The sequence below is a fragment of the Stegodyphus dumicola genome, chromosome 2 (genome assembly GCF_044657685.1).
Source record: "Stegodyphus dumicola isolate Sdum_Otavi_A_Nest chromosome 2, ASM4465768v1".
Classification (NCBI taxonomy): domain Eukaryota; kingdom Metazoa; phylum Arthropoda; class Arachnida; order Araneae; family Eresidae; genus Stegodyphus; species Stegodyphus dumicola.
This window is the reverse complement of record NC_140769.1, coordinates 15371910-15386239: the sequence shown is the minus strand read 5'-3', so window position 1 is coordinate 15386239 and position 14330 is coordinate 15371910. Positions and strand designations below refer to the sequence as shown.

Sequence of the window (14330 nt, the reverse complement as noted above, 5' to 3'; positions counted from 1 at the left end):
TGTGTAGTTTTTTTTTTAATTATCAAATAAATGATGAACATATTCTTTACAGGGAAGACAGACAGAAATACATGGGAGTTAATAAAACTATTTCAAAAAAAGCTCAAAGTTCAAAGAGTGGGAAAAAAAACTGAACATTTTTGTATTTTGTTAAGTCTTGAAATAAATTTTATTCTTCTAAAAAGCATTAATAGTCTTTTCTTCTCCCAGCTTCATTTATTATGAACATAGAATATTTTTACAAAGAAAATGCAAATTCATGTTATAAAATTAATTCAAAAATTAATTCATAATTATGCAATATTATTATTATGAAATTCAAAATCATTCATGCATGTGTGTGTGCAGGATGTATAGCAAAGACCTTAAACACTAAAATAACTTTCGAGCACAAAATATTAGAATTTTAAAAGTTGTATCTACCTACTAAAATGATTAAGCTAAGACTGACTCCAGCAATACCATGAATACAAAATAGCACCTTATGTATATCAATATTTTGAACAGAAGTCTAGAAATGCATGTAACTCAGTATCTGATTACTGGCATAAATGCATAGCTAATTGTAACCTGTGACATTACAAAGTAAATGTGAATATCCTAATAAAGTTAACATAAGTCAGCAAAATGTAGTTTATTACAGTAAGATATTCAGAAAGCACTATAATATTATGATGAAAAAATAATCTTCTACAATTTTGAAGTTTCAATACTAATTTAAACATGATTTATATGTATACCATCTGTATTCCAATTAGAACTTCTTGCTGTATGTTCTGCAGCATTTCAGATATGTTACTGCATACTTGGTTAATATCGGTTTGTTGATAATTAACGTCACAGGATGGCAAGCTGTATGCTTAGTGTTCCACATAATCCTACATGAAGTGCAGTGGGATTAGATCAGGTGACCTGAGGGGCCACTTTACGTTTCTTCCATAAGCTAAGATTCTAAGCCTGAAATTGTCTGACAAGAAACTTCACACTATCAGCTTTTTGTAGTCATTCCAAATATCTTGTTAAGGTTTCATCATAGAACATGGGCATTATGAGGAAGTATTCCAAATCTCATAACAGACATGGAGGAACCATTACATCAAATGATGAACCTTTTATTACCATAATGGATTTTTTAGTACCAATAGTGCAGGTTGCATTGGTTTAACAGCCCACTATGGTCAAATACCCTTTCTTCTGTCCATATGATGTTAGCCAAGAAATCTGGTTGTGTGTCTAGTGTGTTTATCATGAACTTCCACCATCTCTGATAATGACTTGCATATTCTTGTGCTATATTGCTTAAAAATACTGATTTATCAGACTGTTGAGCAAAATTGACTGAATTTATTTGGGTGGTCCATAGCATCGTAATACATAAATGCAAACCAAAATGATGAATACCTGAAGCACAAAATTTTATTGTGAAAGAAATCAAATTTACAAAGTGCAGATATTTGATAGTAAGAGGGATTGTGATCTCTCCTAATTTGTATATACATAATGCAATATGATTTCATGTTTTTAATAAGGTAATGAATTAGAATTTGGTGGAATGAATGCCACTCTTCCAGAACTAGTAGGACTAGACTAATACCCTATTTTTCAGTATATTCTCATATATTTGAAAGGGGCTATTTTACCTTTTGAGAGCATGCACCATTATTTTAACAAATCAGATGAGCTTGGGCTATGAACTCTGCATGAGAACTGCTAATTAATAATAGTAGTTCATAACTTTTAATTGTTTCATGTCCTTGCAAGCAGTGTCATGCTTTAACTTGCGTTTTTGTAATATGTAATTGTACTAAATATACCCCAGTGGCAGATTTATGGGGTCACAATTGTGAGAAGCCTCCAAATCATTAATTTTTTTTTTAAATACCACACATGCTATTTGTTTTAACATTAGGAGACCCAACATTATAAATTGATCATTGATTATTTTTGTGCAGAATGGAAGATAGCACCAGCAAGATATAGCTGCAGGTGTGAAAAAAGGTAGAAGTCCGAAGGAGTGATGTCGGGACTATATAGTGGGTGTGGCAAAAGATCCTATTCGAATCCATAGAGTCCAGCCGGTGAATGCAGATACACTTGGTCGTGCATTATCTTGATGAAATATTACCTTTTTGCACCGAAACTCAGTTTGATGTTTTCCCTTGATAGCAGTGCCAGCACACACTAGCATCTGCTGTACACCTACCTGAACTGTTGAGGGTGTTACCTTTTCCGAGATACACTTTGTGGATATTATGGCAATAACACCAGATACAAAGCATGATCTTTTTGTTAGTCAAATTGCATTCTGCAGTAGGCTCACTGAGAGCAGACCAAACCTCTTTTCAACTTGTGTTGTCAAAATAAATCCACTTTTCAACACAAGTGACGATCCGGTCCAGAATTTTGTCCTTGCATTGATAGAGCAGATTAATGCAGGCCCGAACACGTCTGTCCTTATAAACTTGAGTCAGCTTATGTGACACCCAGCAATTGAATATGTACATCAAGTTTATGTGATGATGCATAGTGCAACTAATGGACATATCACTAACATCTAACTCCTTAGCAAGTTTTTGAGTGGTTGAAAACAGATCTTCTTTCGCAAGTTTTCACAGGTGGAACTCATCAATATCAGTAGGCCGACCAGAGCGCTCTGATTCTTGAATGTTATAGTCGTTGTTTTTGAACTTTTCAGTACCAAACCTTCACAGTGTCATATGATACAGCATTAGTACCTAAAGCTCTACTTATGATTTAGTGACATTCTGCAGCTAACTTTTTGCAACAGAACTGGAAGTAAATGATGGTTCTAATCAGGTAGTGTGATAGTTCCATTTCAGACACCTTGTACTTAATGATAATGCTATTTTTTTACAAATGTCACAAAACAGTGTTCTAAAGCAAGTCTTTCTTTCAAATGCCAAAAATTGTTTGGCAAAATATGATTAAACACGGCAACACACACATTTTATGAAGACGATATTTGTGGTGGTGACAAACTTTCATTAAAACCCCATATATTCATAGTTTCTTCTAGAGCAGTTGTTAATATAGTTGTGATAAAGTAAGTTATATAAAACACTTAGTTTATAAAAAAATTATTATTCATTTGTGATATTCACCATTAAACACTCATATGTGACTTGTATATGACATATTTTCATAAGGGAAATAAAGCATTCAAAGTGGACATAAGGGTGATTTTATTTCTTCATAGTGAATTCATTAGATGAGTTTAATTATCTCAAGGTATACAATTAAAACTTTTCATTTCCAATAAAAGTAATATGCATTTTTTCTGCTTTTAGGTATTAATCTAAAATATTACTTGTAAAACTTTTATATAAGACGTACTATTATAAATTTTGTCTAAAATAATGGACTTGGTTATTGAATTACACGATTATACGTAGCGTATTTGGAAACTAAGTACAGTTTCATTCTAGCGCCGTCACAGCGCTGTGGTAGGCATGCGCACTAGTCTTTCTTGTTCACTGACTTTCAATTGTCGCCATTTTGGTTGCTCTATGTTGTGTTTTCAGTTTGCTGTGCACATTCAAAATGTTTAAGACAATTAGTTCTCCCGCTGACTGTGAGATTCGTGCCATGATTAAAGTTTTGAACGCAAGGAATGTTAAACCGGCCGAAATTTATCGTCAAGTGACAGAAGTTTACGGTGAATATGTGATAAGTGATGGAATGGTGAGAAAGTGGGTAAGAATGTTTAATGCAGGTCGAACAAATGTCCACACCGAGGCTCGGAGTGATCGGCCTTCTGTTGTCACCGATGATTTGGTAAGGAAAGTTGATGAAGCAATTCATGAGAACAGACGCTTCACAATGACAACTCTTTCAGAGGCATTTCCACAAATTTCACGTACTGTTTTGTTCGAAATTGTGTCTGACTGCTTGAATTATCGCAAACTGTGTTCCCGATGGGTTCCAAAAATGCTCACTGATGTTCACAAAACAAAGCAACTTGGTAGTGCCCTGACATTTCTCACGCGGTGATGAGGGAGAAAACTTTTTAAACTAAATTGTGACAGGTGATGAAACTTGTGTGTCATTTCACACCAGAATCGAAACAACAATCGATGGAGTGGAGACACAGTCATTCCCCGAAAAAACAAAAGTTCAAAGTGACAATGTTATCACAAAAAATCATGTGCACTGCCTTCTGGGATAGGAAAGGCATTTTGCTTACTGAATTTCTTCCCAGAGGTGAAACCATTAATGCGGCACGATATTGTGAGACTTTAACAAATCTAAGGCGTGCCATTCAAAACAAACGAAGAGGAATGCTCAGTAAAGGAATTGTGTTGCTCCATGACAATGCTCGGCCCCATACTGCTGGTGTCACTCAATCGTTAATTCGACAGTTTCATTGGGAGCAGTTCGATCACCCGCCGTACAGCCCGGACTTTGTGCTGTCCAACTATCACTTTTTCCTGCATATGAAGCGCAAGCTTGGTGGCAAGCGCTTTGGATCTGATGATGACACGAAAAATGCTGTGGAGTCGTGGTTATAGAAACTGGCAGGAAGTTTCTTTGACGATGGTATACAAAAACTGGTCACCTGCTATGACAAGTGTTTGATCAGAAAAATAGTTTAAGACATGTATTTTCATGTAAAAATAAAATTGGATTCGAAAAAATTGTTTTACTATTTTTTTTTTCAAAACGGTACATAGTTTCCGAATACGCTTCGTAAATAAAAAAAATGAACAGTAATAACAGTAATGTATCATATATATGATTCAATTTGTGCAATGCCATACACAGAGATTTGTTTTCAATGAAAAAAAACCTTCTGAGAAATGTACAAATTTGGTACTGCGGACATTAAACATTACATGTGTATTCACAATGCAATATAAACAGTAAATTATAAGACTATCAATATTTTCATTTTTTTAACAACTATAATGATATCCTATCTTCAAAGTAAGTGCTGTATACTTTATTTTGAAAGCTTATATCTTGCTCATAATCATGTTGAATAGCATTCTTATGAGATATACATATGCCATATTGCTGCCCAGCTTTTATTATATAATATCATGAGAAGCAGTCTGGGTAATTTTCAGTTACATACATAAAAATAGATAAGTACTTTAGGTTAAAATAATATGCCTAACAAACAAAAATCAGGGTTAAATCTGCAAATTTTCCTGGAATATCTACAGATATAACACTGATTTTTGCTGTTTGATTTCTAAATGAATTAGATAAATACTTTTTAGTTAAATCTGTAAACTACATATACCAGTAGAAATTTTGTCTTAATTAGGAAATTTTGTGTTAAGCGTAAACGTATTACGCACATGCGCACACACATATTCGCAAAAGTCTTACGTGCATGCATCAATGCGACGCATGCGCGTAAGACCTTAACGGCTGCGAATATGCATGTGTGCGTGCGCAAAACAGTTTACGAATGCACGTTTAATGTATAACGGACGGTATAAGCTAAGCTAAAATTATTTAATTCAGTTAATGTTGCAGATTGCGTTGTTCCTTAATCTTCGAATTGGATTCGGCTTATTATTTTTTGCAGACTGTTAGAGCAATTTTATAAAAGTAAGCTTGAACTTTCGACTATGTCAAATAGAATTTCTGATATATATTTACTAATATGTAAAGGATCTACAAAGCGAAAGTATGTTTTGAAGTCCATTAAACAAAAAGTGGAGTTGCTTCAAAAAATGGTTAAAGGCATATCCTTTGTTTATCTTTAATGCCGCGGCGCGCAATGAATTGGAAGTTGATCTGTCAGCACTATCCTTATCTTCAGGGCAGATGCTTTTATTTTATATGGCTTATAATTCCTTACTAAATGTAGTATTTCATCTCGATGTACTTCGTCTTTGATATGATTTAAATCAAATTCCTCGTCATTATAATTCGCTTCCGATAGCGAAGAATGTGACAGAGGTTATTGAAAACGAAAAAATTTCTATTGACAAATTAGTCGATATTCTCGACACAGCAATTATAGGACTTGAACAGCGGAACTTTGTAACTGAACAAGAAATTATGTCTGTTTCTAGAATTAAAGAGAATGTATTACCACATAAAAAACAAAGCAACTTAAACAACTTACATTGAAAGAAATGTTTAATAAAGTAAACAAATAAATATTAAGCTTTTTTTTTTGTAAATTTTGATACTCTTTAGATCATAATTGTTCTTTATTTCATAAATTACGGTTTCATATTTTTAATTTTATAATTTCTGCATGCCATCTTACCAGATTTAAACTGATGATCTATAATCCAGAATCGCCCGACAAGTCCGGATTAATGACTTTTGACTGTATATAATAGGTATACTGTAATATCTAAATTTCAGCTACAAACTATATAATTAAAAAATACTTTAAAGCAAATTTGATTTAGACATAAAACCATTATTTGTATTATTGCAGTGGTACTCAAACGTTTTTGGTGCTGGGATACACAAGGCAGTTTCAGAAAACTAAGCGGGCACACATAACATTTCCGTCCCGATTATCATGTTACTAGTTAACACTAGCCCATAAGAAAAAAACATGCCCTCATAAAGAAGATCGAAATAGAAACAAAATATACATTTCATGCACAAAGTTTTTATTACTTACAGTATAGTCGTGTCTCTTCTGTTTATGTTGTTGCACTTAATATGATTTTTGATACTGAATTTCGTCCCCCAACATATGTTAGGTGCATACGCTTGTTTGTAACATCCGTAAGTTTGAGCACGCAAACAATTGTCAAGATTCGAATCAATGATCCTGCTCCGGTTCTTCAACTTAATAATTTTCATGGCTGAAAATAGATATTTGCAGAGATAGGTAGACCCAAAACAAGATTTGATTTTATATGCAACACTTAGTAAAGGAAATCTGTTCTTTTCCACAAGTTTCCAAAAGTCTACATCTATGGCATGTGAGTGCAGGATAATATTCTTCAGTTCAACTTTTTCCATCTCGAGGTTTTCCACTTTTGCGGCAATAATTCTTGCAATTGCTGTGGTGGTTTCAGTTGCTTCATGGTGAATGATGAATGGGTTGACAAAAAAGCTCATCACTGGCTCCAGGCAACTGAAATCGCTTTTCGAATTGGTCCAGAAGCATCTCGAGATGGCCGGAAAATCGCAACGACCCAAAATTGTCGTCATTCACCACTTTTTTCATATTTGGAAAATGAACCAGAGACTTTGATCTCATTTGAGACATCCATAATATCAATTTGGCTTTGAAAGCTTTCACAGATCCCATCATTTGAGCCACCTTTACCCTGAAGATCCAGATTTAAAATGTTGAGTTTCTCAATGATATTGGCGAGGAAAGCCAGATCAAGTAGTCACTTAAATTTTTAAGTGTGTTTACTGAATTTGTCAGGGTTAGATTGCATAAACTTTTATCTGCTCGATTAGAGATAAAAAACCTTGATAGAACTTTACCTCTGCTAAGCCATCGGACTTCTGCATGTAAGAGGAGGTCGACTTTTTTATCTTCGGAGTCTTCCAGCAGTGCTTTAAAAAGCCAGTGTTGCAAAGGAGCCGCACGAATAGAATTGATAATCCACATGACAACATTCATGGCATGTTCAAATGGAAGTATCTTTGCCCACAACGCTTCTTGATGAATGATGCAGTGATAAGACATGAAGAAATAGTAAATTACCTTTTTAAATACCTCATACAGTCGAATCAAGGGTCGACTTTGACCTGCAGTTTCCTCCACTTCTGTCAGCCCTTTTTGGTGTGGTGAGCCTTTTAATATCGTGCCCCGAATCTTAAAACTTTATCGTCCTATTAACCGGCGAGGACATGCTTTGGGCATGATCATTACAAAAACATAATACAGAAATTACTACTTTCGGTAAAATTTTTCTACCTTCTCAGTAGCTGCATTCAAGGTCATGTACGTGTCATTCACAGGCATTTCCGGAATTTATCTCTTCCTCTTTTTTCAGAAATTGGGTAGCCAAGCCTCCCAGGCTTGAGGTGCGCCTTCGTATTCTCATTTTAAACCGGACAGAGGCGATAAGAAGGATCAAGTTAAGACACGCCATCACCCTCGATGTTTCCGAAACCCAAGACAAGGCCAACCAAGTTTCCTACCCCTTCCCTGCCGAACTCCCTCTATGTGCAATCCCAAGAAAGACTGTAGGAAAAAAATTTTTTTACCGAAGCTTGGCGGGCGCTATGCAAGGTTGCCTCGGGCATCGGGTTGAGTACCACAGAATTATTAGATTATTTATAGCATGACTTTATACAGTATACTAAATTAAAATTTAGAATAACTAATTAAATATTAAAACTATAGTTTGAAAGGTAGTTTAATTCAAATTTACTTTTTAATTTTATACTTGATGAAAATCTAAATAAAGAAAAATTTCATTCGTCAAAATGCTTTTAAATGTAATGAAAATATTAATGTGCAATTAATCCTGTACATGAAATTAGTAATTTACTATTTACAAATTAAATACAAATGGTTACCCATTAAATGAAAATAAGGTCTTTGCAAAATGCTCTCCAAATTTATGCATTATATTAACATACATTCATTTGAATAGAAATTATCTTGAAAAAAAATGGATTTACTGTTTTGGAATTTGCAAAGCTTCAGTTTCATTAAAGAATTACACCTGTCTAAATGTCTTAAGAATTTGCCATCAAACTTTTCATTTGACAACTAATTAGCAATATATCTTCTACGTTTATATTTAAAAGAGATGATCTAAACTCAAGCAACATAATGGAGAGGTCTGAAGATTTACCTGCAGAAACAAATACTCAGAAGCATAAATGTTAGAATATTTCTATATTTCTGGAAAAAGCATTTTAGTAGAGATGCCTTTTGCTTTTACCAAGAATACAGTACTTAGATTTTTTAAAAATCTTGCATATTATTTTCACAACAGCAATAACCATATCTTTCTACTATTAAGAATCCTATTCAAACCAACAGGAAAACTCCCATGCAGCCAATCCATTTGCTTGGATTCAAACTATCAATCTTCAGTGATTTTACACTACTTCATTGGTGAGCTCAAAATGATAAGAATGATTTACTCAAAAATATTCAAAATCACAAATGGTGAAGTCAGTTACAATAAAAAAGACAAGCATGATTAGATGAAAAAGTTGTGCAAGCAATGGTTGTAGAGACACTTATTGCCAGAAAAGAAGCTAAAACTCATTTTAAACCGGACAGAGCTTGAAGTTTGGTGCATTGGCATGATTTGTCGCCAATAGCAAAATGACCCATTGGCTAATCTGTGGAATATGGTAACAGGTAGTTTGGCGACATTTTGGTAAGGCGATAAAAGTTACTAGCTAGGACTTTAGTAGTGTACATGGATAAAGTCAAGAGTGTGTGCAATGCCATTTTTGTGCAATTCTGGTTGTTTTTTTTTAAGTGAAAATAGGTCGACGTGTACATGGATGATACCATGTATGTGCAATTCTTAAAAACGCAGCAAGCAGTTTGCGATTCTGCACTTTCTCCTAATTTCGCACCTAATCTTCGTCATGATTAGGCATTTTTGTTCTATAAAAGTTCTAGTATAAGCGTAATTCGGCTAGCAGATTGCTGGAAAAAATGTTGAGAAAAAAAAAAAAAAAAAGCCTTCGTGAAAACAAAATGGCGTTCAAAACAAAACTAGCAGGTTGCTGTAGCAGGGTTGGTTGCCAAATTTTCACCAAGTTACCATAATCCAAAGATTAACTGACCCATTTACTGCTCATAATTATGTCACCAAATCCCGTGTGTACCATATACTAGGATTAATCCAAAAAGCTTTAATAGAAAAGAACTATAATGTCTATTACCAAGCTTTCATTTCTTACTTCATGTCCCATTATGTTATGCAACACGGCACTACAAATTATGACTGCCAGGTATATTCTGTGTAGCTTTGCCTTTTTGTTTTAAAATTTCAGTGATTTAAAAGTGATAGATAAACTAATAACCTAAATGTTTTTAATAGCATATGAAATTAATACAATTTATAATCAGCTGATAATTTGTACGAACATTTTTGTCACTATTACAACTAATAAAAGATGTTCTTAATACTAATCTAGCCTCCAGTGCCTTTGCAAGTTAGTATTATTACCATCTGAATGCAGTGAAAAAGCATACTGTTTGATATCTTAAAAAAAAAAAAAAATTTAAATCATTTGTTTAATTTATTTTACGTTGAATAAAATATTTCACATATTGGTAAAGAATTAAACTAGTATTCCACATTATTCATATTCTAATCAAAAACATATGCATTTGTTAGAAGATGAGAGCAGAATTACATGTTAAATAACATAAAATTTATGGTTTAATTACATGGTTTATACATAGCATATTTTAAAATATTGTAACCATTCGAATTAATTGAATAATTCATAAACAAAATATACAGCAAAACAAAAATCTCTCTCAAAATTCTATTTAAACAGCAAAATATTCATTTAACTGAAGGTACTATTAACAATAAAATATATAACTGCATTAGAACCATTGCTTAAAACAATTTTATTTATAGCAAACACATACATATCATATACACATATGTATATGGAATAAGAGATACTAAACAATTATGATACCTGAAATCAAGATGTACTGAAGAAGATACAGAAATAATTAACACTCAAATAAATGCGATTTTCATCTAAATTTGCATAAAAACAAATATAGAGCTTAAAAAAATATTTGAAATCCATAAACAAAGTGAATGTATATAATATCACATGAAATGGGCCAGCACATAGTGAAATACAGAACAATTAAATGAATTTCTCCATGAAAACAATTCTCTTTCACATGTAGGAAGATCAATACTGAAAGCTTCTTTGCGTTTGGATATCATCCAAGATCTGACGCAGTTCTTCGTCTTCGAACCTACCTTCAAGGCTGGGAATTAAAGTTTTGGCTTCCTCGGGAGTCTCAGGGCATAAATTTGCAAGCTGAGCTAGTTCAAATTTGTGTACTTTCTTTTGTGTCAACAAACTACGAACAGCAGATATAGTTTCACGATTACGGAAACGGCTAAATCTTTGGCAATAATTTAGAGTTTTCATGAACACTTCAGGAAGTTCTTGCTCTTCTTCAGCGTTTTCATTCTGTTGTTTTCGATGCTCTAATAACATCAAAACTTCTGACACTAAAAGTGTTTCAGCATTTTCAAACTCTTTCGGAAACTGGAGTTCACCGGCATCTTCTTCCACTTGATCTAGAACATAACTGGGTGCACTAGCAGCCATCAGTACTTTTTATTTCGATAAAATATATATGTTTATATAAATACTTCTTTAATACCTAACCCCCAAATGGAAAAGCAGTACAAATTTACTGCACGATGGTATTGGTCAATACCAAGGAGGTTCCTCTTCTTCTTCCAATCATTAGTTATATGTATAATTAATTTATGATTTTTTTCATCTAACTTTAAAATTATCTTATGATTTAAATGTTTTCAACTATTTATTGCTTCAAAGAATTCATCTTGAATTTTTTATAAATTTATTATCCTTTCTTATTTTTATATATATTCTTTAAAGAATAGAATTAACAAATCACATGCATACTTCTCAACTCATACATCAAGCAGTCTTTTAACGCGCGAAAGTACTTGTTTATGATCTCTTCGTTTTAATTTCAAATTTAGTTACGTCATAAATAAAATGTTCATGTTCTTCTGCATTTTAAATGGTGATCTTTTTTAAAAAGAATGGATTATGATGATGATTCTGTACCCGAAACTGAGAACGAGGAATTGACTACTGCTGCACAAGTTGTAGAAAAGTTAGAAGAGGTTTGGTAGTAGCCCTTCTATCTTTAATTTGTTTCATTAATTCGTAAATTTTATTTAAATGCAAAACTCTTATAGGTTTGGAAAAATGAAAAGCTGGCTCCGGATTTATTGCTATATGAAGGAGAACTCGTTGAATGTTTAATAGATCAGATTCAGCATATGGAGAATAGCTTACAAAGAATAAAAAAAGATGATTTTCGTCTAGTTTTTCACAAAATGGAGGTAATATATTAATTTAAACAAAAATTAAAAATAATTTCTCAGTTAAAATGAATAAATTTAAACAATTGGAATTTTTTTTAAACAAGGCTAACTAGTACAGGATAATTGAAGCTTAAGTTAAAATAGTTTAAAAATATTTTTAAATATTTTTTTTAGTTTTTTTTTTTTTTTTTTTTCCATTTCTTATTTGATTCAAAACTTTTTTTTAGAAAAACAAAATACTGCTGTTTTCATATTTCATAATTATTATTATTCATGCATTTAAATTATTTGGTGCATTTTTGTTATGAAATGTGTTTAATAGCTTAAGGATAATAATTATTATAAAATGATTTTTTTTCCTAATTTAAAGATGCTCATTTGTGCTATTTGAAGGATATGTGTAAAAGAAGAAATGTGAAACTTATGTAAACAAAATGTATGCTGGCCTAACATTATCAGAAATGACGTGTATAAAAATAAATCAGCCTGATTATGAATTATTTAAGGATGAAAAAAGTATTACCTGAAATGTTTTAGATAAATTTATATGTGAAAAAAAAATAGTGATCTTGTTTAGTAGTGCATTACTATCAATTAAAAATAAAATATATGAAACCAAACTTATATCTAGCATTGTATATGAATATGCTATAAAATTTAATGACTAGTTAAATTAACTTATCATTATATAATTAAGTCCTGCGTGCACAAAACTTAAAGGAAATGGTATTTTCAAAAGGATTGAAAATATATGAAATTTTTAATTTGTTGAAGTTTTGATGAGCCATTTGGTTGATCTTTACAATATGGCAACTGGTAGTTTGGCGACATTTTTGGAGGCGATAAAGGTTACTACCTAGGACTTTGGTAATAATGTGAGAAGTCCTCAGTTCCGATTACGCATTATTTTGTGTGAGGGAAATGAGAGATCATGGGATATGTCATGTGATATTAATGGACGAATTACGGTTCTTTAATCGGAAAAGGGGGGAAATCGGGAAAAATCTGGAAATTTTGTATTTGGTTTATTCTGTGTTGTGTGAAACAGTGTTCGTGAATTTTTGGATCCCATGGCCGTAACTAAAGAAAAGTTTATCGTACACGTAATCAAGATTCTGAAGAAGATTTATTTTTAATTATTTGAGGATATTATTTTTATGCATTGTTCTAAATGTAAGGTGGAAGTAAAGGAATTTGGTATTATTGGGAAAATTGTTATTAGCAATGATTTAGTTTAAAGTAATTAGGATTGTAAGGTAATTTTTATTAATTTAATGTATGTGCTCATTTATATTTTAAGTAGTGTTTTTGAATTTAATTATATTTTAATTAAATGATAGTTATTTTGTGAATTTTATGTTTGTAGGAATTTGGTGTACGTTTCAGTTGAAGTAAACGTGCATGGAAATAATTTAAATATCTGACACTAAGTATTTGTATCGTGACGTTTATAATATAATAGATGATTTAGAGGTAAAAGTTTTTGGATATTTTATTTATTTTACATGTGGAAATGTTCATATTTGGAAAGGGTAAATACTTTTTCGCGATCAGGTAATTTCATATGTTCTTTTTACCGGGTTTAAAGAATGAGAAAATTGTCATGTATTTTTCTGAAATTTTTCTAATTTATGAGAAAAAAGCAGTGTACATGGATATAGTGAAGAGTGTGCGCAATGCCATTTTTGTGCAATTCTGGGATGTTTTTTTAAGTAAAAATAAGTCGACGTGTACATGGTTTAGTGATATTTTAATTAAATGATAGTTATTTTGGGAATTTTATGTTTGTAGGAATTTGGTATACGTTTAAGTTGAAGTAAACATGCATGGAAATAATTTAAATATTTGATACTAAGTATTTGTAATGCTTGTGGTATGAATTCGTTGGTGACGTGTATAATGTAATAGATGATTTAGAGGTAAAAGTTTTTGGATATTTTATTTATTTTATATGTGGAAATGTTCATATTTGGAAAGGGTAAATACTTTTTCGCGATCAGGTAATCTCATATATGTTCTTTTTACCGGGTTTAAAGATTGAGAAAATTGTCATGTATTTTCGTGAAATTTTTCTAATTTATGAGAAAAAAGCAGTGTACATGGATATAGTGAAAAGTGTGCGCAATGCCATTTTTGTGCAATTCTAGGATGTTTTTTTAAGTAAAAATAAGACGACGTGTACATGGTTTAGTGATATTTTAATTAAATGATAGTTATTTTGTGAATTTTATGTTTGTAGGAATTTGGTATATGTTTAAGTTGAAGTAAACGTGCATGGAAATAATTTAAATATTTGATACTAAGTATTTGTAATGCTTGCGG

General features: G+C 32.0%; 3 protein-coding genes across 4 annotated transcripts in view; 2 read left to right on the top strand and 1 right to left on the bottom strand.

Moving 5' to 3' along the window:
- The window catches only part of LOC118198357 (uncharacterized), a 37865-nt gene extending 37678 nt beyond the window's left edge, over window positions 1-187 (top strand). The window contains exon 11 of the mRNA XM_035370014.2: window positions 53-187. Within this exon, the coding sequence (XP_035225905.2) occupies window positions 53-134 (82 nt within the window). The 3' untranslated portion in view covers window positions 135-187. The remainder of the gene's footprint in view (window positions 1-52) is intronic.
- A 10316-nt stretch (window positions 188-10503) lies between these two features.
- Polr2D (RNA polymerase II subunit D) lies at window positions 10504-11369 on the bottom strand. Its single transcript, XM_035370012.2, has one exon. It carries the CDS (start codon window positions 11251-11253, stop codon window positions 10825-10827), a length of 429 nt encoding a protein of 142 aa, XP_035225903.1. The 5' UTR covers window positions 11254-11369; the 3' UTR covers window positions 10504-10824.
- A 147-nt stretch (window positions 11370-11516) lies between these two features.
- Window positions 11517-14330, top strand: part of Sld5 (DNA replication complex GINS protein Sld5) — a 32376-nt gene continuing 29562 nt past the window's right edge. The window contains exons 1-2 of one of the 2 annotated variants that reach the window (XM_085810459.1): window positions 11517-11804; window positions 11880-12026. In XM_085810459.1, the coding sequence (XP_085666585.1) occupies window positions 11721-11804; window positions 11880-12026 (231 nt within the window). In that variant the 5' untranslated portion in view covers window positions 11517-11720. The remainder of the gene's footprint in view (window positions 11805-11879; window positions 12027-14330) is intronic. The other variant, XM_085810458.1, reaches the window with a different exon arrangement.

What these genes read in the sequence shown, in the direction of transcription:
- Polr2D (XM_035370012.2), bottom strand. Translation starts at nt 11,253, where the DNA reads ATGGCTGCTAGTGCACCCAGTTATGTTCTAGATCAAGTGGAAGAAGAT.